The sequence below is a fragment of the Thunnus albacares genome, chromosome 21, assembly GCF_914725855.1.
Source record: "Thunnus albacares chromosome 21, fThuAlb1.1, whole genome shotgun sequence".
Lineage (NCBI taxonomy): Eukaryota > Metazoa > Chordata > Actinopteri > Scombriformes > Scombridae > Thunnus > Thunnus albacares.
In genome coordinates this window covers 10,739,211-10,763,618 of record NC_058126.1, presented here as the reverse complement: position 1 = coordinate 10,763,618, position 24,408 = coordinate 10,739,211, and the positions used below count along the sequence as shown (strand labels likewise).

Genomic DNA, 24,408 nt, shown 5'->3' with positions numbered 1-24,408 from the left:
CTCAGCAGATTCCTATGGGAGACCGTAATAAATTGGTTGAATTGTCGGTGCTGTCAGACTGCTGTGGCCTGCTCTTATTTTCCATCCTGTCTCAGACGGATCGTCGAGGTTCTGGTAATTGATTTTCCCGTCTTCTGTTTCAGATCCCCATTGAAGTGTCACAGATCAGCTCTGTCAATCACCCAGTGAAGGTGGGACTGTCTGATGCCTTTGTGGTGGTCCACAAGATCCAGCAGATACCCAGTGAGTCTCAAAAACACAATTTTATATCTTACATTTGCTCACTTGAGCACAGAAAGAACACTTGAATTAATCCAAATGCAAACTTTAAGAACCCAGAAAACCCAGATAAACCCCTCCTTAACAGTGATTGTCAAGCTTTGGATTTGAAGTGGTGTGCTGGAGACAGTAGTAAGACAGATATTCCACATTTGAAGAGCTTGGAAGGTCATGTCCTCTTTTAAAAATCTTTTCAAAACCAAAAACAGAAGAGCAAAATTGGCAGAAACAGATTAAACAGTGTGTTGGCGCTAACTAACTGCAAACATTAATATGTGCAGCTATATTTCTTATTAACAATCTACTTTAGACATTTTCCATAGCCAAATAGCATGTCACAAGATAACTACATAATATTGTTGGATTACAGACTAGAGAAAGCCCCAGTCAGGACTGGAACATCCACTCTGTTGGAGCCAAGATGCTACTATATCAGAGTTTAAAGAGTCTAAGTCTTTATAAGAGTCTTGTTAGCAGCTTTATATTTGGTTTGAGAATGTTTGCACTCCAGCAACACCATCCACAACTCATCCTCGAAGCCAAAAGCCAAATTAAAATTGAAAATATTGATTGAAAATGCTAATACCAAAGTATAATCAAACCTCTGTGTTGCTTGTCCAGATCAAGCCCCCAGGAAGAGCACTGGGCTGTGAAGCCAAGTTTACACTGACATTTGACATTAAAACTTCCGGATCCATCACGTGATGCACACTGGCCCAAAAAGCATTTTTCCTGCACACAATCATTGGAAAAGGAGTGGCGAGTGTGTTTGACCACCACAACCCCTGCAAAGTGCCTCGATTTATTATCAAAATGTATCCATTTGGTCCAATAACATTTGAAAAGTCTAGAAGAACAGCATGATTAAATTATCTTATCCCCATTTAAGTGAGCAGCGAGCCAACCGGAAGTCAGCCGGCTCGCTCAGCAGAAGTCACTAGTGCACTTGGACTTGGGCCTAAAAATACAGAAATACAGGACAATTTTATGGCTTCATGCAACCGCTGAGCAACTTTCATAAGAATGAACTGGGTGCCATCTTTGAGTCCGGTATCAAGTTCTCCTTAATGGTCCAGATATGTTTTCTATGGTAGGCTTCCATACAGAATGAATGACATTTGAATTATATTGTTATTCATAATGCTGTATTCTAATACTATGGCTTTAAACTTGTAGCTTTAATTTCAGTCTTTTAGCATGATATCATAGGCCTACATAGCCATCACATGCACATTAGACCATTTTACATGTTTCTCATTTTTCAATAAATCATGTTAGAATGGAAACACACAGCAACAGTAACTAAGGGTGGTGGGACTTAATGAAGCATAAACTTTCATTTAATCCATTAAGTTTCTCGTAAGTTTCTTGCATCATTTAGCTGACTGTATTGTTTCATCATCTTTTTATTGACCCTTTTACAGTAACTGTATCTCATAGCATGAGTTCAACCTCGTCTGTTTCTGCTTTAGCTCCAACTGTCATCACTTCTTCTCCAACGCCTGTTGTTCCACCTCTCTGTGTGCAGAGCTCCAGATCGGCCTCTCCCGTTTGCTTTGGATCAATTTAGGCCCATTAATTTAAAGCAAACGTGAACAAAGTTGAGACACTTCAAACCTTTTCATCCACAGTCTCTTTTCTCTGTGGCTCTGAGTCAAAGTCTGCCACAACAGTGAGTTGTCAAATATGATTTATTCAGTGATTTAAACTGTGTTTTGATTGCGTGTGTGAAGTTTGGATTGCATATATATTATACCTTTAAACCCAATGAATAAGAAGGGCTCTTTTTTGTCCTTCAATGGGCATCTTGTGATGTATAAATGTTACATGTATTGAGACAAGTTTAAGTTAAGTTTAAGAGTAATACAACTCTTCAAAGCACCACTTCCTTTGATTTTCTGACATGGACTTTGCTTTCTGTCTGTGAAGGCTTTTTCTACAAAACCTCTTTCTAGAAGACTGCAGTTGGCACTGAGAGATTTGTATATTGAACCTGTTAGCGCACTCCCCCTAGACTTTATAAACCAAACTGTCTTTGATGCCTCTGACACAGCATGATGAAACCAGTGTGTGCAGCGGCTTGGTTATGAAGTGATGAAATCCTGACTGGAAGCAGATTGAGACCGAGATGGTGTGTTGAACATGAATGATGTCTCCGAGGAGAACGTGTTCTCCCTTTTTTTTCCACTCTGATAATCTTCTGAAATGATCACTGCGCTGATTCTGCTTCTCAAGGAACCAGAGCGCTAAATACACCAAAAGCTATTTTTCAAAAGCTGAAACTGAACTCTTTCAGATGCAAACAACTAAAACAATACCTGTCTTACCCTCATTTACATATAACACATTAAATCCAAATCAGTCCTTGATTTCAAACAGAAGTAGACAAAAGTAGGCTTCTCATTTCTAGCATGTGACCTTCCATTTCTCAAGATAAAATGGCGACTGTCACTGGTAAATTTTAATCACGAGTTGGTTGAAAACACCGTCTCTGACTGACTTTTTGATGTCTCCTGCTGGCTGATCTTAAAACACAAACCCTGTGAAAATGTGTTAAATATTTTTGCACAATGGCTACGTACATGATATCATGCTAATTAAGACTAAGGCTAAAGCTACTGTTCATGTCTTAGGCAAACAGTCAGCATCCTCCCTAGTTGATGATTCATGTAAATAAACACACAGCTTTGAGATTATCCTTCCTGGTTTTAGCGTTACAAGATAAAAGGCTTTTAGGAGGAGGACTAACAGATGTGTTTGGCCAATGTAATGCCACTCAGAGTCCAAACTTCCTCAAATCCAAAGCACAGAGCTGCTAACCTAACCTTGAACTCTGATAGCATCTGGGATTGGCTACCAGTTACAGTTAATACTGTAGATTGTAAGCCAGTTGGCCAGATATGCTAACAATTGTTGCTTACTTTAGAGCAGATAAACTGTTTAATTCACTTAATACACTTTTGCTCTTGTGTTTTGGTGTTTGTAAAGGCTGAAAAAACTCTTTAGGCTATGATTACACAATCATTGTTTGTGAAAGGGGTTTAAGTGAATTACTAAAGCTACTTTCAGTTATTATAAACAAACTCAAACTCTTGCAGCAGCTGAAAGAAACAAGAAACAAGGCTTTGTTTTCTTGCTGTGCAGCAAACAGGTGATATTTGCAAAGTGCACAAGTTCATGTTGACGTCTGAAGGCAAAGGGCAGTATTTGCATCCTGCACTTGTCATTCCGAGACGGGTTTGACGTGTCCCGTGAGCAGCGAGGCAAAGCTTCTGTAGAGAAAGCAAATGATGCAGCACAGAAGATCAGAGGTTCCCGTAATAATAGTCCTCTTATGTGAGGATAATAATAGAGAAGAGTATCCATAGACGGATAGGGACTAACCTTTAGAAAAAGCAAGAATAAGCAGTTTTCATGGAGAAGTCGGACACCACAGCTGTTCATTTCTCTGCAGGGAGTCCCTCTGATCCCACAACCAGAAGGTTCAGTTTGTACAAGAGTTAAAGTTAATGTGTGACTTAAGTCCCCCTTTGTTCTTATACTGAGTATGTACAGTAGGCGGAGGACCGTTCTTGCAGAGAAATTTTATTATTCATCTGAAAAAAATGAATATTCTGCTTCAGATCTCATTTGAAGGCGATTATCTTGGTGAAAGAAAAATATTTTGACAGATTTTTCATGACACATCAGGACAGTTATGCCAGATACTAAATGCACTCTGATAGTCGGTATGTTAAGTTTTCATGTCCGGAGTGCATTAAGCCTTCATCTTGTCAGGGACAGAAACAGACAGGAGAGCCATTGCCGCTACAGGCTTCACCATGGAGAAGTATTTCAACTAAGTGTCTCTGCAGCCAATTACAGCATAGCAACCATGGCAACCAGACAGCCATGTTTAATCCACTGTAGCTTCGTTTCAGATTAAAATGAATGAAACAGTTTACATTCCCTCCAGGCAGAGCAGGACCACAGCACATCCAGTAGAGGCAGAGATGAGAGGGGAGATTTGTGGGTGTCCTGTCGGTCGGAGTGTGTAATTAACAGGTCGGGTACAGACACATGTGAAGAACCAGGCGTTAATAAACTTTCCCAAGGCTAAATGAGATACTATTAGTCACACTGAGTTATTCTTAAAATGGGGTTATGAAGCCAAAGCCGCCTCCTCGCTTTTTATATCTTCTTTAATGTACCTGGATTAATAATCTTTATCCACAGCAGCAAGATGCCAAGACTTGAGCTATTAATTATGCACAGTGTATGGATTTTATTTAATCATTTTTTTTTATTTTAAGGTTTTAGAATTACTGTAATGCTCGGTAAAATTCATCTCATCGTGAACTCATCTGAGCTGAAACACTGCGATTTAATATATTGGACATATTAAAGAGCTGGAAGTGTAATGATGAGGATAAAGAGGTCGATTGAATATATTGTAATATTTTGTGTACAGCACAAACAGCCGGAGTGCAGTCTGACGAGAGGGCAGAGCGAGCCTGCCATTACTGCGCTATTGATTTTCAACTGTCTTCACATCACATTTCTATTGATTTGCATACAATTCTTTGATATGAATGAAGAGGCTGCCTCTAATTGTGATTTTATCCAAGGATATATGTGAGCAACAATATTTTTCCAATAGGTTTTATTGTTTAAAAGTGTAATAACTGTGCAAGTGTATTATCTTCTCTGGATTTAAATTTGAATATGACCCTCTTGTGCATAATTGATGACACACTTTTACAAATCCACCTTTATTTGATGGTATCAGCGGAAGTTTGCTAAATCCTCATTAGGTGTTGTTTATGCTGTGGCCAAGTCCAAGGCTATAATTGATCTGATTTGCAGCTTCCTTCCACCTACAAACCAGAGGCCATCCATGCTGTACAGTCTGCCCACACATCAGCAGCCCCAGGCTGGGGAAGTGACCTTCCTCTGGCCCCCACCGTGTCATTAGGCACCTGATAATCCCTTTGCTAGAGGCAAGAGGAAGTCAGTCACCAGGGAAGGAGAGGAGGGAAAGGAAGGGTGGTCTTATTCTCAGGACAGACTGAGCTGGCTCACGTTAGCTGCTTTGATCAGTTGTCTGGAGTGTAATCAAACCAAGCAGGTCTGCAGGGAAACAACATCCTCTCATATGGGAAGAACAATACTGGTGCAAGCTTAGCCAACAATTCCCACACCAAAAAATCAATCAACCAAGCGAAAGAGTAACCTTGAATAGTGTTAAAAGAACACTTTGACATCTGATTATTCGCTTTCTAGCGGAGAGCGAGATAAGAAGATGTATACAACTCTTGTATCCGTAAACTAAATATGAAGCTAGAGTCAGCATATAACCCCCTGTGAAACCACAGCTTGTTGTTTTTACAAACATGTTAATTAGTGAGCTTTAGAGGAGCTGATGCTGGATTTTTCTTTATGCTAAGCTAAGCTAATCATCTGCAGGCTGTAGCTTCATTTTTAACGGACCGCTGTGAGAATGAATAAGAATATATCCCAAAATGCCAAACTATCCCTTTAACTTTTAAACACTTTCAGCAAATTACAATATGATATGATGGATGAGACTCGCAGTGTTGCACAGCCATAGTCTGGCATATTGAATTTCAATTTTGTAGCTCACTGGTCAAGCAAATACAAGTGCGATAAGAATTGTCATGAATTGAGCGATGCACGTTGCAGATTTACTGACTCCCTCCTGGAACAGCTGTACAGAAGTCACATAAAAATCCACTTAGGGTTCAAGTTAACCGCTATTTAACAGATCTGATAAGATATAACACACAGAGAGCCTTTTTGACTTTAACAAAGGGTGCATGACATCCTTCCCTTTCTTCCACTTCCAGTGATGCCAGTGAAGATGCATGGCCAGCAAAAGCAAGCAGCCCATTTTACACGGGCCCATATGAATTATAAGGGCCAGAATGCAATGAGAGTCAATGATGTGTCCAATCAATCGCTCCATCTTACCCAGGCTGATGACTTGCTGTTACAGATGACTGGGAAGGCAGCCTTTCAACAGGGTCTGATTGATATCAGCTCCCAGGGGAAATTGCTACCGTCCATTGCCAAGTCGCGGGCTGACATTCGGGCACAAAGAGAGGGGAGAAATAAAGTGCTGTGGTGGCATCGCATTTGACCTGATTCTGCCTGCCGCTCTCTCCCCTCATTCTTCAGGGACCACTTGTCCCAGTTTTTATCTCTGGGTGGAAGATTTGTGATGGTTTGTTCTCTCTCTCACTCTGTACCCCTCTTTCTCCAAAATATAGACGTGAGGCGGAGGACAATCTACGAGTACCACCGTGTGGAGCTGACAAAAACCAAGATCACTAATTCTACAGCTGTGGAAATGATGCCTTTACCCAGTAAGAAGAATTTATTCTAACAACTTTTGGCTCAGTCTTAACACTGTCCACAACACAGCCCTCTGAACAAGTATTACTAGATGGATTCCTTATCGTTATACAGCCTAAAGACTTTTCCAGCTGAACAGTGCTTTGGCTGTCAGTTAGGCTATTGAATACATGACATGCTTGACTTGAGATATTTGACTTGTTTTGATCTTTCTCCTCTCCAGCATGTCTCCAGTTCACCAGCTGTAGTGCGTGCGTCTCCTCACAGATCAACTTCAACTGTAGCTGGTGCCATCGGCTCAACAGGTTGGACTTTCAGGACACTTTTTACTCTCAAAAATGTCACTTTTTAATACGTTACACACGTGCCATCCTAACATATTCATATTCTCAAACCCATTAACTCAGGTTTGTACATATTCTGTGCACAAACACATTTTTTTGTTAAGTTTATTCAGTGACGTTTTGGCTCATTTTGTTGGAGTCAATTTCATTATAAGTTCCAATCCTTTTCCTCACTTGTCAAGCCTTTAAAATTGAATCTTCCCAACGTTTATATCCCGCTGCAAGCTTTTGTAATCATCTTGCAATATGTGCCCGCTTTCTTATTGGCAAAACACACTTGGGAAAACAAATCTTTCTTATCAAGCAGACGATGTTCTGTTAAATGTGGCCGTTTATATTTGTTTCTAAATTAGAGAACTCATACACAGCAAGGTGCAGACGTGACGTGAGCTTCAATGAAGTCCCTTAAAGCACACTCTCCACATCACACTCTTATGAGATAGCTGGAAATGTTTGGTACAATGCACTGGAGAAGAGTTATGTGACATGTTTAAATTTGGAGTTCATATTTGCTTAACACAATTCCTCCTTCCTTCAAGAATTGTAAAAAGAAATCTATGACTTCTTTTTAAAGCCTGCATCTACGTACATGTGCTGGTAAAAAACCCTTTAGATAACCTATACTAGCCACCAAAAATGACCCTATTTTATACGTTCATCCATGCCATCCTTCATCATTAATGTTCCTACAAATATAACAGACATTTATGGGAAATGCGGTGCAACACTGAACTAGCTTGGCATGCTTTTAAGTAAATATTCCAGCGGTATGAGCGGTCTCTGGTCTGCTATCACTAGGTCAGCTCAACAGCACTAAACTGAGAGAGCTACAGTTGCAGTTTTTATTTGGAATTATACTGTATAATATTAGGAAAACACCAGTCACCACAGGATGACTCCAGGAATCGTCAGGGTTTTGCATACTTGAGCAAAAACAGCAGCCTCCTGGAGTCCAGACAGTCTGTAAATGTCTCATGCACGCAGTAAGATGATGAAATTTCATTTTTTTTATCAATTAAATGTGTGTGATGAGCAGGTTGGCACCTTGCATAGCAGCCTCTGCCATCAGTGTATGAATGTGTGTGTGAATGGGTGAATGTAAATGTAGCGTAAAGCACTTTGAGTGTTTGGAGGACTAGAATGGTGCTGTATAAATGCAGTCCATTTACCATTTAAGTGTGACTTTTCCTCTGACATCAGGCAACCCAGACAGCAGCTCATTCTGACATTCATTCAACTCACACCTGTTCTGTCAACCTCTGCTCCCCTTTTTATCTTATCCTTCCTGCCTCCCTACACTTCAAACAAAAGCAAATATTTGAGCTGCTAAAGAAGTGTTAGCGTTCCTCCCCAGTATTTCCTGACAGCTGAAATGTGAGCCGCAGTAGGTTTTTGTTTTCTTATGGTGGAAAATAGTTGAAAAACAACAACGAGGAGAAAAACATTTTTGGACAGATAGTAGAGTGAATCATCCACAGAAGTTAAGAAAGTCCAAGTTTCAACTTGCAAATCAACAGATGTTCACTGTCCTGATAAATGCCTCCCCATCAGACTTTTCTGAAAATGTTCTTTGGAGGTTGTTGTCGGGTTTTGCTCAGTCTGACTTGGGGCAGCTACTACGTCTTCTCTTTTGTATGCTGCTGCGTTTCGAATGCCTCATGCATCAAATATTAATCTGCCACTCTTTCATTTTGGAGTCATCATTTATTCTGTGAGTAATGTGGATGACTGGAGAAATGTGCAGCAATTCTGCTCTGTCCATTGAGATTTGTTATTTAGGACTAACATGGGGTTTTGGATTTGACTTTCGCTCTGCTCTGCATCTTAAATTCTTCTGCCTTTGACAGAGACAAACTAATTTACAGTGTAGCGACATGAAGTAGTGTTTTCCCTATCAGCAATTTATGGAAGCGTTGGAGAGATACTGTATGCCTGTAGCAGTGATCTCATTAAGCTGTATTTTAATTAGCTTTCTTACTGTGTTAATATTTGACTGTTCAGCCTTACTCTGCACTTTGTATCCTTCAGCCACTTCCTTTGAAAAAGGCAAACATGCTCTAAACACGCACTAATTAGAAAAGCATGGCGGCCTCTTTGGCTCCGGGGTTAATGAAAGGCGCTGACATTTTAAGAGAACAACCCTAATGAACTTCTCTCACATTGACGTGCTGAGAAGGTGAGAGCACGGCGCCGCTCTCATGCTAAGTTCCAAAGCTAAATCAGTTTGCTGAGTCTAATGTGTGCAGCTGGTGCTGAAGCGAGTTAATAAAGTATGCCAGATGCCTCAGTGGACCCGCAGAGGGCCATAACTGCCTGTGCAGACGAACGTTGACGTGCTTAGAGGAAAGGCAGAGAATTGTTTACTGAAAACACACAGCTGTGATGCATCGCAAATGCAGCTCATAGAAAATTAATGGTTGTTAAGGAGACAAATATTGAGGTTTAATAAGTCTCACTCCCAGCAAAGTGTTATTGCATCCTTTTATGTCATGAAATTGCGTAATCAAAGGCTCAGCATTGTTTTTTAGCTGTCATTGCATCGCCAAACAATCAGGAGTGGAAAAGATTCTTTATTCAAGTAAATGCAGTAATTCATCAAAGTAAAAATACTCTTTTACAAGTAAAAGTACTACATTCAAAGTTTTATTTAAGTAAAAGTACATAAGTATTATCAGCAAAATGTACTGAAAGTAACAAATTAAAAGCACTCATTCTGTCAAATGACCCATTTAATAGTGATGTAATTTAATAGTATATGAACATAATTTCTAGGAGACAGAGTCCATATATCATACAGTTATTATCACTAGTGCAGTAACGTGTGAGCAGCAAGTTTGCTGTAATTGGTCGAGGTGAATTTTAACTATTTTATTTAGTGTTGGGCAGTTTATTCTGCAAAACCTCAAACTTTTAAAGAGATTTGTAAATGAGCTTATTTTGCAGTGCAGTGAGAGTATTTCAACATGTTTTCAGTTTAAATCAACTTGCTTAAGAAATGCTCTTGAAATGAGTCTCTATATCTTGAAACAAGAAAGAAGAAAAAAGCCGAATAATCACAACATCCGCAGTTCGATTCCAGCAGCAGACCTTAATGTAGTTGCATGTCGTCCTCCATCTCTCTCTCCGCTCATTTCCTGTCATCTCTGTACTGTCACTATAATAAATACATATTTAAAAAAGAATAATAAAGTGGGGAAATGTTTATTTTAGAAAATTCTTGAAATAAGTTGAAAACAAGTTGAAATCATCCTACTACAAAGGCAGATTTTTAAAAACTTTTTTAAAAGTTAAAAGAAAATAAAACTTTCAGAACTCAATTACAGACTAAAATTACTTGATATAAGGAAGATATTTTTTCTCTAAACACTGCATCATGTTTTACAAGCTGACAACTACTGTATAGTAGTCATAAATGTAGTGGACTTAAAAAATACAATATTTGCCTCTAAAATGTAGGGGAGTAGAAGTTGAAAGTAGCATAAAATAGAAAAATACTCAAGTATAAGTATCTCTGAATTGTACAGTACTTAAGTAAATGTAATAGATTACTTTCTGCATGCAAAGAGTAAATTCAAGTCTTCTATTAATTTATTATGACATCTCAAGACGTGGTAAGAAACCTAATAACACAATTTATCCATTCTGCTGTGAAAGTGAGAAACCTGAAGAGAAATATTCTCCCTCATGGGTTCATTTATATTCAAATGAAGCGCCGCAGCCCGTTCCTAATTAAAAGCACCGTGGCTCTCCGCATTAGATGGCAACTAGCTGAGATAGATGCCATTCAGAAGGAACAAAAACACGAGCTCCCCATCGGGACAGGTTAGACCAGACCTGCTCTGTAATATTGCGTCTCAGTCTGTTTCCCTCTGCTGCCTCTGGGGGGAAAAGTGGGGGATTAAGCAGAGGAATCTGTCTCGCCTGATTGAACAGATGAGGCTGAATTTTTTGGGGGGAAATAAAAGGAATGGGATGATTAGAGAGGTAGAAAGATGAAAATGGACTCCTTCACACAAAGCCATTACCATAACAATATGTTCACTGGAGAAATGGGGCCTTCTGGGGATGTCTAAGACTCTACTGGACTCATATTGTCCGTGCAGCAAAAAGCACAGAAAACATTACTGGCTTGATATTCTGCACTGTGAGTCGGTCATAGCTTATTTTCATTTGTGCACAGTAAGTTTTCTATACATTTCCCACCTGCAGTGACAGCACTAATCATTTCAACTTTGCTGTATTTGATGAGCACAGTATGTGGGTTTACTGCTTTGCATACTAACTTTTCCTTCCAGACAGGATATGTGGCAAAGGGCCTAGACAGAAAGACTGAACGATGGGAGCCTGGCGGGTTCACCGGTGGGCGAGTTATAATTTTGATCCATTTACAGCATGGAGGATTAGTAGCTGCCGCCTCAATTACTGTCTGCCTTTTGAGGTTATTAGAAGTCTCGGACCGTGATACACAGTCTGCTCAACAGCACCCTTATCCCAAGGCCCCATGACCCATTGAACTCCCCCCTCACAGATCCTACATCTTCATAAAGCCGCTCCCTCCTTACGCTCCCTGGATCCAGACCTCAGAGGGAGGTAGGGAATGGGAGGTGCCGATGTTTGCCTCTCAGCTTGATTCAGAGAAGAAAAACCTGAAATATTATTATATTAAATGATAAATCATCTCTTTGACTCCTTGGATTGTGGTTCGAATTGCACCACACTCCAACCAATTTTTACAAATCAACTTGTAGAGTACTACTCAGTTTGTGAAAACAGTTGCATGACATCCTCTGTGGCTCTGGAGAAGCTTTTGAGAAGCCACGCTAGCGGCATAGCTCTATGGATGGCAACGTTGGTCTGTCTGGAAGTGGTTCAGTCCACCACTTTGGCCCAGACTGAAATATCTCAACAAACTTTTGTATAGACATTCATTATACCCAGAGAATGAATCCTACGGACTTTGGTGATCCGCTGACGTTTCCTCCAGCACCACCATGAGGTTGACATTTGTGGTTTTGAGTGAAATGTCTGCAGAACTATTTTAAGGATTGCCACGAAATTTGGTTCAGACATCCATGTCCCAGTCAGGATGATTGGTAATAACTTCTGTCATCCGCTGACTTTTCATCTAGCGCCATCATCAAATTTTAACTTATTCAATCCTTTGGTTTATGGGAAAATGCTAGCAAAACTAATAACATCCCCATCAGCTTCAGTAAGACTTTGTGTTTAGTGCTAATGTTAGCATGCTAACATGTTAAACTAAGACGGTAAACACTGTAAACATTATACCTGCTTAACATCAGAATATTAGCATTTTCATTGTTAGCACGTGTCACCAACTGGTTTAGAGTCAGTGACAAAATAAAGGGAATCATACATGAATAAAATAATAATAATGTTAGTCAGTTATGGTCAGTGATGCATGCAGTGTGTGGATGAGTGTGGTGTGTGATGCATGCAAATGAAATACAAAGCCCCTGACCAAGCTAGCTGGTAGAGGCCCAGGAGGAGGAGAAATGTCAGAAATGAAGCCACTTAAATAGTCTGAGGCCCAATTTACTCAGGTGTAGACAGTTTCCTGATGTCTCTCTCCAACTCAAACCAACAAACAAACCACTCTAGCAGCAAGCAGAGAGAGAAAGCAATGACGCATACAGTATGGTAATATGCTGATGTTAGCATTTAGCTCAAAGGTCCCCTTTTTGTAGCTTTTAACTGCATCTGGATGTTATTGCGTTCCACATCTTGTTCCCAAAGGTTTAGAATCAACTTTCATGCACAAAGACTTCACTTTGGATTAAGTGATTGATTAATTGGTTATCAAAATTGTTAATTGGGGTGGCCTGGTAGAAAAGACCCATACTGTATAACTGCAGTGTACATGGTTCAACTCCAGCTGGTTGCATATCATTTCCCCCTCTGGCTCTCCCATCCCTTTCTTGTCTTTATCTACAGTGTCACTGTCGAAATAAAGACCACATTTTCTCTTGACCAATCCATCAACAGATCAATTAATTGACTAATTGTCTCAGCACTGAATTACACTAAATTCTGACTGACTGTTGTTTCCTCTGCACTCAGATGTTCCAGTGGCTTTGACCGCCATCGGCAGGACTGGGTGGACAACAGCTGCCCAGATGAGGTGAGTGGTCACGATAAAGACATACGATAAGCAGCCATGACTTAAATGTAATGAATAACCTCTTACATCCTCTCACATCATTTTTCTTTTCATCTCTCATTTTTCAGACTAAGGACAAGATGTGTGACATCATCGACACCACGTACCTCTACCCCTTCACCACCACGATTGTCGCCAAAACAACATCCAGGAGCAAAGAGGCCACCGCGGGCAGGGAGACGCCCTCCACCTCGCACCCTCCCACCAGCGTCCCCACTGAAGGTAATGCAGCAAACAGACAGCTGGAACAAGGCGTGTTGCGTAGGAGCCCAGAGCTTTCTCTCAAGAAGTGATGGATGCTCTGTTCTGACGAGGTATTAAATGAAGCGGATTTGCTCGAACTGTTCTTTATTGGTATTGATGTGTTTCCTCTTTTACAACATGCGCAAGACACTCGCTTTTGGAGAATGCATCAATATGTGGTGTAGCTCTCCATTTGAGATAAAAAAAAAATAAAAATCATTCCAGATGGCAGGCAGTGGGGCAAGGCACAGCAGCTGTGTTTGTATCAACTTTTAAACAATGCAGATTGAATTAGGATAAATCTCAGCAGTCCAAAGTGCTGTTAGATGCAGCCACACAAAGTTGTTATCATCTCATTCAGCTTAAACGGCTTTTATTCCTGAAAACTTCTTTTTGGCAATACATTTGATAATGTTTTAAAAGTATACTCATCCTACTATTACTCTTAATCATCGTTTCAGGTTAATTATAAAGCAGTAGCTCGATACTTTACTGTTAGGGCCTGTAAAAGGCTAAATGTTTCAAAGAAAATGAGATTGAGCGCTGGCTTTTGTTAAAGTAAGTGGAAAGTCACTTTACAATCATTACGGAGCTCAGTAAAATTGGCTCGATCTAATCCAGACTTTGAGGCTTTCTGAAGCCTGTTATTACCTGTATTCTCTCTCTTTCAAGGTCTCATTTTACATTTAAGGACTCTTTCTTGCCATGACTGTGGCTTTTTAGAGAAAAAGAGAAATCTAATACAGCAAACAGAGTCTAAATTAAATTATATTCAAGTCAAACAGCTGATCCAGATATGGGACTCTTTCTCAGGTTATGCTCAATATTTCCCATAAAGTCACAAAGGCAATATACAAATATGCAGAACCATGTAATATAATATAATGTAAATATAATATTGCTCAGATAACATATATCCTGTACCAGTAAAGAAGGAAGGAATATAGCTGTAGACAAAGTTCAGTTAAAGTACAGATTTTTTGAAGGTGCAGTGGCTTTAAAGAATAAGTCTGCTGATATTTTTCTCAATGTCAACATATACCATAAAAAGACCTAAGATGGTGTTCTTCTCACTGTTATTTCCTTTCATAAAAATAATCAGTCAAAATAAGTTTCCACAAGATGACATTCACTGTAGATGTATTGAAGGTTGAAGGGGACATATGAGGCACATTTCCAAGTCTATATTTATATTCTTAGGCTCCAGTGGAATACCTTTATGATGTACAGTTTAAAAAAAAACTCCTTATTTATCTTTATTACCTTCATGCAGCCCCTGAGTTCAGCCTCTGTCTGAAACAGGCAGTTTTAGCTCCTGTCTCTTTAAGGTCCCCCTCCTGATGAGCCCAATCTGTTCTGATTGGCCAGTTACCGGGAGCTGCATCTCGGCCGACCTCCACCAGCTCTGGAGGCTACGTAAACAAACAATAATTATTGTATTTGACTTCTTTTTCTCATTTACTCAAAATATAAACTTCTTTAATACATCCCCACATGTTGGAGCCCAAATCTGATCCAAAATATGCGAGTGGACAACGTCAACATCCGGTGGAACAACTTTAGCAACAAAGATTACAGCAGGGACAGCCGTTTGTGGGCATGCGTGAACAATCTAGTGTCATTACGAGGAGGAAGTAGAGGTACAGGCCAGGATGAAGCCCTGGCGTTTGACTTGCAGGGAGCATTTTTACATGCATTCACCTCAAGTTTTGGACCTTTGATCATATTTTACATTATAACAGTAAAGAAATAACAAAAAATCACAAAATGCATGATATTTCCCCATTAAAATATCTTTCCTGTGCCTTCTCTCTAGCATTAGTCTTGAGCTTCTCTTCTTTATAGTTGTGTGAAAACTGTGATTCTCTCTAACACTATTTCCCAGCAAAGGTCGAGGAGGTCATGCTCCTTTTGATATTGCAGTGCAAAGCATTGAGCATATGATTCACCGCACCCCAGCGGGAGGTTAACCCGAACCATACTGCAGCATAATCTCAGTTATCTAATGCAAATCCTCTTTGAAAGGAGCAGACAGGATTCCTCTGCTGATGATGGGAGAACAGCCAAGGTGTCCTCTAGAGTTTGTTTACTTTCATTTCCTTTTTTTTTTCCTGTGAAAGTTAAGAGTTTGTTTGTTTTGTTTTTGTGCCAATTTTCAGCTCATTTCCCGTTGTATGGCTTTTGAGCAATTCATTTATGTAAACAGGCAATTTATCTTAATCAGCTCCAGATGTGCTGTAATTGAATCAAAGTGATAGGAAGGAGTCTACTCCTTACTTAAGTCATAAGTTTCAGGTAATGTCACTACTTGTCTTGTGCTTCCACATTGAGTGTTGGACACACAATGAGCATACAGTACCATGAGGTAATGGACAACCAATAATTTCAGACATCTACTATTATCCTTGTGATTTAATTTATTTAGGCTTATTGCATCCTTTTAAGAACATGAAGGAAGTCTGAACTCTGAAGGATAAAATACTGCTTCAACTGCATATCTGACTGCAGTTGACAGAATGAACATTATAGAAATTTGTCTTTAACATCGATTACCATAGACTCTATATGAAGATGGCCATCTTTTCGGTTTGGAGCCAGGACTTTCCAAATAAGGAGTGCAGGGCGTTGCCTTTCACGCTCTGCAAACACGCCCCGCTACCTTAGGCTGAAACGAACAAGATTGAGACCATAATGACTCGTCGAAAAAAAAATGATTGATGTAGTATTTCTAGTGAGAAGTTGACACTTTTTGAATGGGAGTCTATTAGAGCCAGCATCTAGCGGCCATCAGTAGTAATGCACTTTAAGGTACTTCTGCATCGGCTTCAGTCTCAAGCAGTGGTGGTTACCACTTGTTTACACATAAAGAAAAAATATACTGGGGAAAAAACTAGGAATATGGTAACTATGTTTGTGCAAGAAGTAGCAAAACGCAAAAATATGTGCAGTGAAAGTCAGCCGCATACTTGTGATCAAACCGACATGCGCAGATAAATATGCAGGGTGGTTACATTGGCAGGCAAATTGCTCTGGTTGTAGTTAGCCATAATGGCCATTCCAAGCAGCTAGTTTCTGTGTTTGCCTTCGTTCAGACTCAGAGACAAACGTTTGAAATGAGTCGTGTAAAAATCATGTTTATTTGGAGAGCTGTAGGAGCCTCAGACAACTTGACCTGATATATGTTGTTTTGCGCGAATCCTTGTTTCCCCAAATCTCTATAACGCAGCTGGCGAGTGAACATTTATGGAAAATGCCATACATTAAGTTGATATTTTATGATTCTCTTCAACAAATCCCATGAAAAGACCAAAACTAACAATGCAGTAGTCCATCTCTCAATACTTTCTTACTTCACTACCCTGTCTGCTGAACACATAAATCTCCTAAAATCTGTCATAAATACAAAGTTTGATTTAACAAAAAAAAGCTCAGTAATTTCCTGAATCAGTTGGGCACTGTGGTTTTTAGCAAATGTTACTTAAGCAGGAGTAAATGGTGGATTTATTGGGGACTATTTTTATCTGTAATTGTATGTTGGATTGACTTAAAATAAACTGCGTGTGTGTTCATGGTAATTAAAGAACATTTGTGTTTTTAATATTTCAACAATGGAAGCAAAGAGGAATAAACTATATCAGGCTTTGGCTACACAAATGATACTTGTTTGAAGGATAAATTTATCGATGGTTTGGGTCTTTTTATTGTTTTTTTGACAATAAGAACAATGCAGACTATCACCAGGCCCATCTTTTAATGGGGAAGGTGTCCGGAGAGTCACTGTATCGGGGACCTGATGTGAGAAGCTGAAATAAGGGCTCAGTTTGTGGTTACGAAGGCTGACAGGAAGCAGATCAGTAAATGTTTTGGCTCATGACACACCACAAAAAATCCATCTCAAACATTCCTCAGCAGACTTTGACCTTGACTGTTCTGACTTCAAAGCTTAATATGATTGTGCTTTTGGGTTGTTGCTCCTCAACAGCTGAACACCCTCCTTTTTAAAGTCTAAGAGAAGCATCTTAAAAGTGACTTGTTTCCTTCGGCAGTTTCTTGATGCAGTAACTATATTTCTGGTTTGTGCAGTCTGTGTCCATGTTTTTCTCATCTCATTGGTCTCTTTTATTTCCTTTTCCTTTGTCCTTCTGTAAAGCACTTTGTAAGTACAGTTTTAAAAAGTGCCATTACATTTATTTGGAAAATCTTATTTTTTCCACAACAAGCCAAAGCACCCCTGCGGTCAGATAATTTCTCTTTTTGCCAGCAGAAATCAAAAGTATCATTTAAATCTTTAAAGGCTGCTCTGGTAATGTGGTTTTTAAGAGACTAAATAACTTAAGATAGACTATTTTGTAGTGCAAGAGTGCAACATCTGCAGTGTTATTCCACCCTGCTCCTACATGGCTGATGGTATTTTTCTCTTGTTGAATTTTTAAAGGTTTTCTACATTCAGGCGTGGGTTATCCATTATTTCATTTTCACAAAAAAGGCATTCACTTTCATCGTTAACTGAGGCAGTAGCCAACCTTTTCTCTGTTGCACCCCCCATTAATCATCTTGTGGGGGCTGAGTTTAAATGGACACTCCATCACCGTTGGGGTGCCCGATGGGCTGCTGTGATGAGGATGGATGCAGTGAGCTCAGGGAGGAGTGAGAAAACTGTCCCACTGTGAGGCAAAACACGTCAACTGATCTTACAGATCAAACCAGGGCGTGGTGAGAGGACTAACAGAAGAACAGAGAAATAAAAAGTGTTTGGTTTGTGTGTGTATGACTAAATGTGACTGTGTGTGCTAAGAGGTCACGCTGTGGTATTTGTTGTGTTGCTGACACAGAGAACTTCTCTGACTGTCTGACACGCACAGCGGATCAGTTTCCCCTGTCTCTTCAGCTGCAAGGGGTCAAAGGTCAGGTTAGAGTGCAGGCTGGGTGGCTCATGCACGTGCTGGCGACCTGCAGCTGGACGAGAGAGTGAGGGGAAAAGAGGAGAGGCAGACTGGAGTGGAGAAATGTGTCTGCGTAGGTGCGAGTGTGTTTGGATGTGAGAAAAGCCGACATGGAAAGTTTTTATCTCATTTCTCACTCCGCTGACATTCGACTGAACTTCGTACGCCGTCCTCAGAGGGGCTGTTTTGTTTTAAAGAGATTAGATCAAGTGTCACTTCTCTCCTGTGGACCGTCCCGATACAGCAGCACTAGGGATGTAAACAGACATGAATACATAATTTGAATAGGAACAGTTGCAAACAGCATATGAATTTTATTTGTATTTGCACAAAACTTGCTGTACAGACATTTCCAGATGATGCTTCTAATGACTTTGGTGATCTCCTGACTTTTCCTCTAGTTCCGCCATGAGGTTCACATTTGTGATTTTGAATGGAGCCTAACGTTAGTTTAGGCAGAGCACTGAAGTCGCTTGTTTTGGCTGATCGGCTTCAGCTGTTTTCAACATGCTTCACAATCACTGACTCATCCACAGCTGTGTGTCTGGTAACATCCAATCGCATGCATGCAGGACTCAGACTCAGACTACATTTATTTATCAGACATACATTTTATTTATCCCAGACAGGATATTCAGTTCTACAGTTTACCCAGTCCACACACACACACACAAAAACAAACTCACAGGCAAGTAGTAACATGTCAGAGACAGCAGGTCAGCACATGGGTACAAGGAACACGAGCAGCACACAACACATTCTTCCTTCGGTCACCTCATGTATGCAGGCTTACACGAGGAACCAGGTGAAAAGCAAACAAAACAAAAATAACTCACATCTGTCTTCTAAAGGAAGGAATCTCTGTCTGTATGTGTGTCCTTTGGGATCTCTTGAACTGTTCCTCCAATTAACTCCACGCTTAGTGTGTGTTTGGCTGGGGAGTCAAGGGAGTGCAGTGTTGAATTTGGTGCAATTTGGACACAATATGTTTAATATTAATAAATTTTGAATAAACCAGCGATCAGCGAGCCACTCAAAGCTTCAGAGCTCTGCCGACTGACTCCAGTATGTCAGGGAGAGAACAGAGACGAGTCGTGACACAAGTCAGAGAAAATTGCTCTAAAAAGAGAAAAATAGACAGCAAAAACAGAGCTTTTAATCAAGAATGGACACTTTTACCACGTGTCTAAACAGAGGGCATAACATTAGCAGCATGTCTAACAGATCATCAGCAGCAGCGAGTGACTACACAGGAGGCGTTCAGGTATGTTCTGAGACTGTGGTGATTGTGAATCACCACTGCAGACAAAAGACAAATCTTACCCACTCAAATTCTCGTGTGCGGAACCACAAATGAGAATGAGCTACCCAGCTCCACACAGTCCGCTGACTCCCAAGGTGCGTTCAAGAAACGCCTGAAAACTCAGCTCCCCTGTGAAAACCTTAACACTTGAGCCCCTTGACCTTTTAGCACTTTGTTTATTGCTGCACTTCTTTCAGCTTCTTTCTGTTGTTTGTGGTATTTCTTATTCACTTTTTTACTCCCAGTTGTTTCTTACTTTAATAATTATATATATTTTTTTAAAAAATGAACAAAGACCAACCTTCTGTGTATCTCATTGCACTTGTTCCTAGTCAGCTACTTGAGAATTTGTCCCACTGCTCTTTCAGAGTCACTGTCCTCTTAACGCTTGATTGTCTTGCTTCGCTTGTAAATGGCTTTGGATAGAAGTGTCTGCCAAATAACAAAATGTAAATGTAGAACGTTGGTTATATAATAAAATCAGTGGAGCTTAGTGTGCGGTCCTCGTCCATCAACTGATGTCACCCAGTACAATTCTGACTTGTATCTTCCATCTATGCTACATGTTCTACAGTATTTCCACAATTCATGTCCACACAGACCTTTTTTTTCCCCTCTTTTGTGAACATAGGACTCAAATACAAATCATTCTTTATTATTTGTTTAGTTTAGGTATATGATTAAAATATTATTATAGTTATTTTGCAAGCAGCTAAACATGAATCCAAACACTGCAACAGATACAGACATATTTGTGAGATCAACAGATACACAAAGCAGCTTTTTGTTACATCCCTATCGGCTACGACAGACTTAAATACTTATATTCCTCGAGCCACGATGATCCATATTCATGACCCTCACTCTGGTGTGGGATTGAAGGACTAAATTCTGTGCAGTCGCTCAGAGTAGTATATCTCATTTAAGGATTCGTTTCAGACACCGAAATGTGGCTACACTCGCTGTTTTGAAAATTGAAAACAGAAAATCCTTTTGAATAAAATCGTTTGGTGAAATATATCTATCTGGTGGTATATAGTATGCGCCAAATTTGCATAATGTGAATCCTACGGTGTGTGTGTGTAAATGCCTGCTACCCCTCTAGAAGAAGTGGGTCACGCTACATTTACATATTTCACATGTATAGTTAACCCCAGACTGCTTTTATGTGTTGAATTATGCATGTTGAACCATTATATTCTAGGAATTAAATTTTAATCAGATTTAAAGTGGAGTAAATTTCATGTTGAAAGGAAGACGGTCCACTAATGAAAGAAGCTTAATCTCATTTGGGACCTTCGGGAAGCTGTTTATTTTATTAGCGCCTTAAAAAACAAACTACAAAGAGAAATGCTGATTTTATTGTGTCTGACGCTCACATTTGTTTCTCTCTGTTTCTCCTCGTAGATGATACCAAGATCGCTCTGCATCTCAGAGACAACCCAGGTAGGTTCCCGTCTTTCACTGCTGTGGCGTCCAGTAACTGTTGCTGCTGTGGCTGCTGCTGAGCTGTGTGTGTTTCTGTTTTGTTTTTTACAACTGAAGTATTGTTCCCTGGTTGCTTTTTGATCTGTTTGGAAGTCGTGTGGCTCAGTCAGCTGATAAACTTTATCCAGCAGCCGACTATAATGATTAATTGTCCTTTGAGGGTTGCGCAGATCAATGTTAGTGTCTGGACTTGTATGAGTGAAGGCAGGAGGCCTGTTCCCAAAAAATCAGTTCTTACACTGTGGAGGCGTGTTTGTATGACAGCACATCGCTTTGAATGCCAAAGTATTTTTTCTACAAACCTCTTATGAGTAAGTTGTCAATAATCATAAATAATGTTAGGAACCCTTTTTTTCTGTGTGTAGCATCTGCTGCAACTGAAGATTATTCACATCATCGATTAAAGGAGTATTCAAGCAATTCAGTATTGTACTTCCATAAAGATGGGGGACTTTTGAGAGACAGATTTAGAAAAATAGTGATCGAAATAAAAGCTCCAGCACCTGGGATATCCAGGTTTTAATCCGTAAAATGGGCCAAGCTCCAAAAACACAGGATCCTACAATTCCCATAATGCATTTTTAAAGTGTCTTACGCCAGATATCAAACTTCCTGGTTAAACTCCGCTCGCGCAGTTTGTAATGTAGGCTATCTGTTAGAAATCTGGGGCCATATTCACAAAACATTTTAAGACTAAAAGTAGAGTAGTAGAGGAGTTTGGAGCCCGAGTTTGGAGAAACTTGTGAACACAACAAGAGATGCTAGTCCTAGTTTTAGGACTCTTAAGTTTTTGGTCTAAGAGTGATTAACAAAGCGTTTTAGAGCTAAGAGTAGCTCCTAAGTCTGAGAGAAGTTAGAGGAACCTGACACCTGCTCAGTCAAATGCTGCAGATAATGTACTTCATTGCATCAGTGTTTTGATGGTGGGTGAATATAAAATCAGCTCACCAACAAATCAAAACAGTCTTCTAACACCAGAGATGACAGTTTGCACTCAGGTTGCATTTTGTATACAAGAAATCAGGACAAATGACCTTCAGAAGTTCCCAGAGCCATCACCTGTAAAAACCCAACAGCAACCAAAAACAGGGATTTCTCCTCTGTTGGTTTCTTCCATTTTTTTCCCCATTAAAAGGTTTTTTATGGAGTTTTTCCTTATTTGTGTTGAGGGTCAAAAGATAGAGGATGTTGTATTGCTGTGATTTGTGATATTGGGCAAATAAAATTGACTTGACTTGACAAAAGATCAATTACACATGTACCATCTTAACATTATTGTAGAAACATTTATGGAGAAACGACTTCCAGTATTCATCACTGGTCAATGCAGCAAAACAGAAAAGTCTTTTTAGTGATAGGAAGTGGTGAGGTTTGATCAGTGATCAAAGTATCACCATTCGTTTGACAGTGCCTGCTGTTTGAAAATACTACATTTGGTACACCACCTACAGAAATTCAGTATTACTTTTATTCTAGGCTCAACACACTTTAGTTGCTAATATGTGCAAAACATTCAAACTCTGAAATGACTTCCAACTCTATCAGGTTTCGGAGATAACCTTTCAAATGTTTCATTTCCTGCTTGAGAGGAATTGGAAATCCACAGCTTCTATCACACTTTCATTACACAAACGCTGCATGTCTCCCATCACTCGAGCACTCTTGTGCTGGCGTCTGGCGCTGTGATGATATCTCAGCGTGGCATTCCAGTTTTTTTGTTTTTTTTCATGCAGCTAACCTTTTTCCACCGCATACCTGGGATAATGTTATTCAAGGTGAAAAGTAATTGCATGGAAGCCACCAGAATGATTATACTAAGATTGAAAAAAGCATGAATTTCTGTAGTTTTTGTCTGTGTCCAAATCAAAGATGATTCATTGATGATTTTTAGACATAACATTTAAGACATATTATTGGATATTTGGGCAGGTTTATTAATAAGACAGTAGTTTAAAAATGTATCTCCTCCAGGACGTCTTCAGCTGTTCAGCATCTTTATCTCTCACATCAGTCAGTTACGCCAAGATGTCCTCTGACCTTGACTGTGGTAGGAAACACTGAGGCGATTACGGCTACAGCAGGTGCTAAGATAAGGAACAACACGAGTGAACCTACTCAACACCACCACTCCTCCACATCTATTAACAAACAAGCTGAATTATAGGTCTGTTCAGTTTGTTTTCTAAAGACCCATTAGCCAGGTGAGAGAACAATTGTGTTCTTCTAATGTTTAGCTGAAAGCAGCTTGGCTGAGTTTCCATTGGTCTCAATCATCCTTTCTCAAAAGCTCTAATGTAGTTTTATTGCTGTCTAGACTTCCCTCGTCCATTAGTGTTTATTAGTCTCCTCAGGTTCGAGCCGTCATAAGGACAAAGCTAATGGTGAATGAATTCAGGGCAATTAGCTAAAGATGTTCCAGCTCTCTGCGTCCCCCAATTAGACTGTATTGTGCTATAATGATCAATATTGACAAACACTTCTGGAATAATGAATATTTTTAGCCATGTCAGTCCAGCACTTTGGTCTTAAATGCAATAACAATGACGACAGCTGCAACAATTAATTAATCTTTTAGTTAATTGATTGTTTGTCAATCATCAAGCAAAACCTCAAAATTAAATTCTTTGTAATATAATCGTAATTAAATATATTTTGGGATTTAAATTGTTGGTAGAGTAGAAGATGTCACCTCGGGTTCTCCTTGTGACTGACATTTTCCACTATTTCATAGACTAAATGATTCATTGAAAAAACTTGATTATTACTTAACAATGCCAATAATTGTTAGTTGCACCCTTATCATCAACTATTGGATAGACTGGGTGATGGACATTGATGCTTCCCAGAGGATCAATCCCACTGACTTTAATGATCTGTTGACTTTTCCTCCATGAGGTTGACCTTTGTAGTTTTGAGTGAAATGTCTTAACAACTGTCAGATGGATTGCAATAGAGTTTAGTACAAACATTCACGTCCCCTTCATGAATCATAATAATGTTGGTGATTCTGTGGCTTTTCGTCTATCATTAGGTCACAGTTTTAATTAATGGCATGACTGTAGACTCTTGTTTGTTGTGTAGCTGCGTTGACTGCATGTCTACACTGATATAAGGACAAAAATGACAAAACAAAGCATACACAAAGACTTAAGAGCACTTGTTTTTATCTGTCCCGTCCTTCAACAACCCACTATAACCCAGTATAAATGATATTTGAGGCGCGTGTCTCTGCTGTCTTAATGGTTTAAATGTACCACTCAAAAGTGTCAGGAT

The 24,408-nt window shown here is 39.7% G+C and overlaps 1 protein-coding gene across 1 annotated transcript in view; it reads left to right on the top strand.

Annotated features, from left to right (window-relative positions):
- Positions 1 to 24,408, top strand: part of plxdc2b (plexin domain containing 2b) — a 103,612-nt gene that overhangs the window by 72,672 nt on the left and 6,532 nt on the right. The window contains exons 7-12 of the mRNA XM_044340186.1: positions 144 to 243; positions 6,549 to 6,644; positions 6,857 to 6,938; positions 13,059 to 13,119; positions 13,227 to 13,380; positions 21,055 to 21,093. Of these exons, the coding sequence (XP_044196121.1) occupies positions 144 to 243; positions 6,549 to 6,644; positions 6,857 to 6,938; positions 13,059 to 13,119; positions 13,227 to 13,380; positions 21,055 to 21,093 (532 nt within the window). The remainder of the gene's footprint in view (positions 1 to 143; positions 244 to 6,548; positions 6,645 to 6,856; positions 6,939 to 13,058; positions 13,120 to 13,226; positions 13,381 to 21,054; positions 21,094 to 24,408) is intronic.